The following is a 6,915-nucleotide window of genomic DNA, read 5'->3' on the forward strand; positions in this document are numbered from 1 at the left end:
TAGAATGAACCAAATGGACACATAATAGCTGTTACTAGATCTTGATTTCCCTAGACCCATATTTAGGGCTGGTTTCCTGGACGTAGATGAATAAACCTAGCCCTAGACTAAGAATAATGTTCAATGGAGATTCTACATTCATTCATACTTTTTAAGTTGAAGTTGCTGCACACATTTTTATTTTGACATATAAATGAATGATATATACCGATTTGATTCTTGAAGAATATAACTTATACATGTCTCATGGGCTTAGTTTAGACTGTCGTACTCCGTCAGAATCCAAAATGCGAGCGTGTTTTACTCCAATGTTTCTAAATTATGTAAATGTAAACAAGCCTCAAAACATGGTTCAACCTACAATTTTAATATCATGGATGGTCAGTCCTTGCATCCATGGCTCTCTCTCTGAGAGTGGTTATATTTCTCCAGGCCCATCCCTCTGCTTTTTTTTAACCAAAACAGAGGTGGTTTGGTATTGTTTCAATAAAGGACTCTAGCTTTAAACCAGCCAATACACTTTAGACAACTTTTTTTTAAATGCACGCAAGAAAGAGCTCTTGGTGTAGAGTTGGACTTCATCTGTTGTGTGTTTGTGTTGTTGTTTTTCCCAGTGCGGGAGTTGGCCGGACCGGTGTTTTCATCACGCTCAGCATCGTGCTAGAGAGGATGCGCTACGAGGGCGTGGTGGACATCTTCCAAACGGTCAAGATGCTGCGGACACAGAGGCCAGCCATGGTGCAGACAGAGGTGAGAGGTCACTCTAGACCACATGTGTGAAACTCAAGGCCCTAGGGTGAGCCTATTCAATCCAACCTGTGGGTGGTCTGAGTCATTTTTTATTTTATTTCAAAAAGGTTTCATGAAAAACGATCTCAATCGACATTTCCATGACTAAAAGCTAAATTGAAACTGGGTAGAAGTGATAATGGACCTAGAGTTATAGTCTCCTCACTTTGCCCAGCTTGCTAACAGTTATCAAAATTAAAGCTAGACAGTCAGGGAGCATCGAATAATTCCAAAAGTGACAGGAAGAGAACACATTTTTTTTGCTAATTTTGACGCCATGAATTTGAATACATTTTAAGTGCCACCTCGGTGAAGAAGGAAAAAAAGAGTTTTGACGTCTCCACTCTAGACCTACAGGCCTTTGTGGATGTTGTGGTCCTTGTGTTTTTTTTTATGTAGTTTGGCCACGGGTGCTAAGAATACGCATCGGAATTGCGTAAGCAATTAGAGCTGCTGGCTTTGTAGTATTGCATTGAACAGTGTAGGATTCTCTTTTCTGCTGCTGTCACCATGTGATATTAATGTTTCATATGTTGTCTTTTGTCTATGCAGGATGAATATCAGTTTTCCTACCAGGCGGGTCTGGAGTACCTAGGAAGCTTTGATCACTATGCAACGTAAAAAGCCATCTCGTCCCCCGAACCGTTGTCCCCCTCAACAGTCTCCTGAGCCATAGAAACGTGCTTGAAATTTGAAATGGCGACAACAACAACAACAAAAAACAACAACAACAAACAGAAAACAAAATTCAACCAACAGGAAAGCAAACTAATTGTAGATGTTTTGTTGTTGTAAAGAAATCCATTTAAAACACAAACAATAGTACAATTCCAATTGGACCTAATGGACTTTGATGCCGGTGAGGAAAGTGTAAACGATTCCATCAGCAAAACCAACTGACGCCCTCACTCGGGAGAAAGGAACCAAAAGTGGTGGCTCAAGCTGTGGGGTGGGAATAATCAAAAGTGTCAGACTGCTAACCTTACCTCAAGTGTTCAGATGTGGCGGTTGACATTGTAAACATTTTGTGGACATCTATTAAAAAAATAACTACGTACAAACAATACAAAGATAACAGAAAAATGAAGGAAAAGTGACTAGGTGAACGTGACTGTGGTAAAAAAAAAAAAAAAAGCTAAAGAATTGAAAAACTGAGAAAAGGGTGGACTGGATGTAGCTTGGATGAGGGAAGCTGTCTTATTTTTTAACATGTTAGGGCAGAGGTTCAGAGTTCCTAATTGTTTATTAACACTTTTGATGGCCTAACTGTGGTTGCCTGTGAACACAGATGATTGTCCCCCAAAACGTCGGACACCGGTGATGAGACTAACACACCGAGTTAACGCTAAGGTACTGGCAAGAGAAGTCAACCCCCATTCGGTACCCCCTACCACTCTCATCTCTTTCTAGCAAGAGAACTTCTACTGCCCATAGTTCTGGAATGACCTTTCAAACTCCAAACTCACAACTCTTCAAGTGTCCATCATACCCACAAAGGGCATCCCTATATCCCTTCAACTCTTTGGGATAAGAGGAGCCTCTGCAGTAAAGAATAGTCTGGGTGAAAGTGAGGACGGTGTCTTAAAGTCTTAAAGTGACACCAAATGCCAATTCAATCAATTTACTGCGTCAGTTTCTCTAGCACTTGACTTGTGGACCTTTTTTTTTTTGGTGCTGTTGAGAACAAACCCCACATGTTTATACAGTAACCACTGGTATATCTTTCTTAGCCTCGGTCACCAAGGACACTGGGCAAATGACCGCCCTTGCAAGACGAGAGAAATGACAACCATGTCCCATGACTTTTTACGATCACTCTTCGTTCAGGACTAGTTGTGCCATGAGTTACTGGTGCAGTGTCCACCATTTTGAATGGTGAGCTCAGGCGGCCTTTAGGCTACAACCAGTGAAATCACCACATGAGGTCGGGGAATGAATGGTGAATGGCGGCAACTGGGCTCTCCGCAAACGTGTACAGTGACCAACAACCCATTGTAATCACTTGTTACTTCGTCTTACAATTACTTGTGTTTCTGGGGTTTTCTGTCGATACCAAACATGCTGCTTATTCTCCTGTATGCTGTAGGTGTAACTCTTTGGTATGGGATGACAATGGAGGTGCCAGGTCTGGTCATGGAAAGCGCATCCACATGTTATTGCCCCCCCCCCCCCTCCCCCATCCTCCTCCTCCTCCATCTCTCACTAGACATTTTAGTCCCAAGCTTAGCGAAGAAAATAGTCCTCTTGCAGTTATGGTACTAAGAATGGAAGGAAAGTAGTTCAATGTTGTGAGGAACTGAGTTGATAACCCAGAGAAAGGTTCCAGTCTTTTCCCTTCCACCTATAGGCCAAAGGCCACTGAAGTTGACTGCGGAAGAGGTGGCCATGTTGGATTGGGATGTCGTGAGGTGAAAGTTATAGCCACGATACAAATGAATTGCACATCACCAAACTTGAAACCTAAACGATAGCAGGGCCGATTCTACGCACTATGTACATGTGTCTGATAAAAACAAGCCCTCAAAGCCCCCAATTTCATTTTTTTTTATCAGAGGTCAGTGCTTTGGTATACCCAGGAGTATACTTTTACATTGGCTTCTATGAAGGGTTTTCGATTGGTATGTACACTAACAGAGTGATGAAAGGAACTGTGTGTAGTCTTTCTTATTTCCAAAAAAGCCTTATTGTTATTGTAACATTATGGAAACATTAATGTTGTATTATGATGACTATTGTTATTTTACTTTACATAGCTGACTTTTATTTTAGTTTTTGTTTAGTTTTTTAACAGAGATATTGTATCACATTTTTTAATTAGCAGTAAGAAATAAATGCTTATTTGTTCATATTATGTTAAAATACATTCTATTTTTTCACTGTAGAAATGTTAAGTATAACATGTGTTTGTGTGGATGTGTGCATATATACTTATATATCGCACATTCACGCATACATATATATTTAAATACAGAATATAAAAATATACCCAAACTCTTAGTATGAATTTAGTTGTTTTTCTTTTACCCATACATTTTCAATTACTCATGTAAAATTATGATGGATTTTTGTATATATATATTTTTTTGTAACCATAACCTTAACCTTGGGAAATATTGTTTGTTTCTCTGGGAACAATGAGGGGAATTGTCTAGCCGAGCGCCGCTCCTACAACCCCTTTTTTAATTCCTACCACTTGGTAGACCTGTGCCGATAAGGAGATGGCATTTTTAATTGTCGTTGAAATTATTATTATCATTAACAGTAGTTATTAGTATTCGTTTGAGTATTATTTTCATAGATAGTAGATTGAAATAGTATACAAAGCATTCAATTAGAGGCAAACTACATTATTACACATTTTTTATGAATTTGCCAGAATAAAGGTACTGTACTTTTTGACCATGTACAGACTATGATCTCCCTCTTTCTCAGAAGTCCCTTTCGTCCCTCCTTTTAATTTTGTCTTTCTTTTCAGACACAACATGATTATCCCTTTGTTAGATATCAACTATGATCCAGAATATAATACCTGTAAATAAACAAATATATAGATTATATGTATTTGTATAATTTGACCCTCGATGCTATCTTACCTTCAAATCAAAGACTGAACTGCAACTATAAGGTTCAACTCATTGCAAAGTTCCCGGTGTTTGTAAAAGCGTGCTTTCTCCCTTTGTAACATTTGTATTCCACTGTTCCCTGTTCTTAAGTCCCCACTTTCTTTGTCATTATATGCCATGTTAGCAATATCCCCTACTAGCCACCCACAGCTAACTCTGTTATGAGACAGGTCAGTGAGGACCCATAACATTTGCCTCAGCACAGGCTTCTTTTGCAAAGTGAAAACTGCTTCCTTCTCCAGACATGGGAAATGATGTCAACCAAAGGACTATTCCTTTCCTAAACAAATGCTCCCCCAAAAAAAGGAGAAGTGCTAGTTTTCCCAACTGCCTAAAAAGCCAAGAAGTAGACAGTCCATTGGCAGCCAAAGGGAGAAAGAGGAGATAATTTTGCTATTTAGCAACTGGCCATAGTGCGAGGTCACAGCCATTAGGGGCAGAGAACTACACTACCGCTGCCCCCTGATTCATGAAATTATATAATATGTTTTGCTCACATAAGACTTGTATAGAACCATACTGTGTTCCTTTTTTGTTGTTGCCATGTTTTGTTACGGGATGCAGAATGAATCAGGACTAGATGAGAAGGAGCCGTGTGATGCAAAGACCAGGAGAAAAGAACAGTGGGAATCTAACCATTTCATATGAACTAAATCTTGAAATGAGGACTTTTTTTGTGACTGAATTCAAAGACTGGTTTTGGTTATGCCAAAAACCAAGACAGTGGACGTCTTTGGAAGCTCGTGTGACGTGTTACTCTTTGACTTCATGTAAAGATGCCAGACTTTTGACAACAGCAGCCAAATTACTGCAATGTTCCACAGAGGGGGGAAATGAACGAAATCGAAAAATTATAGAACGTATACATACAACAGCCAACAAAAAGATAAAGAACCCAAACTCAAGCAAAATAGTTTTTCTTTTTGTGAGGGCCAAGTGCTATCGCTTTCAAACTGTTACTTCTAACTGAAACAATGATTGGTTTAAAACCCACTGTGTATGTAGATATGTTGACTTTGTATTAAAGAAATGTTGTCTGAGAGTGTACTCTTGTCGTTTTATTCATCCAAATATTGCCCAACCTTTTTAAACCAGGTTGAAGTGCAGTCCCGTAAGGCATTCTGAGTATGGTAATGGTACACATTTTAAATGATTACTAAATACTAATATTAATTATAGTGCTTGAAAGGAGAGACTCAATCTACAGGTGACACAGAGCATGGTACATAAAAGCACACTCTTTGTTTTCTATGCAGACCTGCTATCGTATCAATAATCAGTGTTCCTTTATGCCGTGCTGTGTTTGTAATCATTGTAAAAATCATTTTTATGATTGCTTAAGACACCCCCATGGTTTTGTTTCTTCCAACACTTTATGCAAGTCATGGCTGTGGGTCCCCAATGGCAGCTTGTGACGAGACAAAATCGGATGAATGAAGCTGGATTTGTATCTTTTTGTGAACACATCATGCCTCTGCACTAATCTGGACATCAACCTATCTCAGTGAAACATCCAATGTCCCAAGGAGCTGAAATATAACCTCTCATTTTGACATCTCTTGAGATGTGTTAAAATGTCTGTAAAAACCTACTCCATTTCACTGACAACCACTTTGGGCTTGTACCATTGCTTGCACAACATCTGCAAAACCATATGCTGTAGATTAACAATGTGAACAACCACTACACTCGGAAACCCCCACTTGTTAAGTGAAAATTGACCACTTAATGGTCATGAAAACCCATTAGTCTCCATACGGATCCATGAAAACACATTACACTTAATTGTCCTGTAAAGGGTTTTGTGTTTTCCCATATTTGCTCATGTCCTGGTTTACAAACATATCAAGCCTTGTCAAGAACTTGATAAATGCCACTAAGACGGGTCGATGTGAAGGTGGGGCTAAACCTTCACCTGCTGCTATTTGTTCTGCTACCTGTCCTTCAGCCAGCCTCTCCGCACATCTGCTCTGCCCAAAGCCAATATATCAGCACGTGATCGGTGTGTCAACGAGTTAACAAGTTCATACAACATCGAACAGATGATGGCAGACATAAGCGCTATTTATTTTAACATGTTACGATGACAGCATTTACACACATGGCATAACCTTATAACCATATAACCTTATGAAGTATAAAAAAGGAAAGTTTTCAGCTCAAGACTGAAATGTTTAAAGGGGCAGTGCAGTAAAAAACGTGATTTTCTTGTGGTTTAAATAAATGTACACACTATGTTGGAATAGTACTGTAAAAAGCACTTTTAGTATAAGAGCTGTTCGAAAAGGCCGGCCAGAAATTTCAACTTGTTTTGCAAGGGTCGGGTTTTGTACTGCCTGGTAACATCACCAGGCGGTTAAGGTTATGAGATCAATAACAAATAGAGTTGTCCCTCCTCTCTGCCAATAACAGCTAATTTTCAGGTTACATGTCCCTCCCATTAGGCTCCTCCAATTAGGACCCACACTCAGACCACTCCCAAACAGTCCTATAAAAAGTATTG

At 39.4% G+C, this 6,915-nt stretch overlaps 1 protein-coding gene across 22 annotated transcripts in view; it reads left to right on the forward strand.

Moving 5' to 3' along the window:
• LOC109902268 (receptor-type tyrosine-protein phosphatase S) overlaps window positions 1-5,454 on the forward strand; it is a 275,922-nt gene extending 270,468 nt beyond the window's left edge. For all 22 annotated transcript variants that reach the window (XM_031786395.1, XM_031786402.1, XM_031786414.1 and 19 more), the window contains 2 exons: window positions 615-750; window positions 1,342-5,454. In XM_031786395.1, the coding sequence (XP_031642255.1) occupies window positions 615-750; window positions 1,342-1,410 (205 nt within the window). In that variant the 3' untranslated portion in view covers window positions 1,411-5,454. The remainder of the gene's footprint in view (window positions 1-614; window positions 751-1,341) is intronic.
• Window positions 5,455-6,915: the final 1,461 nt, after the last annotated feature.

The sequence above is a fragment of the Oncorhynchus kisutch genome, linkage group LG13 (assembly GCF_002021735.2).
Source record: "Oncorhynchus kisutch isolate 150728-3 linkage group LG13, Okis_V2, whole genome shotgun sequence".
Taxonomy (NCBI): domain Eukaryota; kingdom Metazoa; phylum Chordata; class Actinopteri; order Salmoniformes; family Salmonidae; genus Oncorhynchus; species Oncorhynchus kisutch.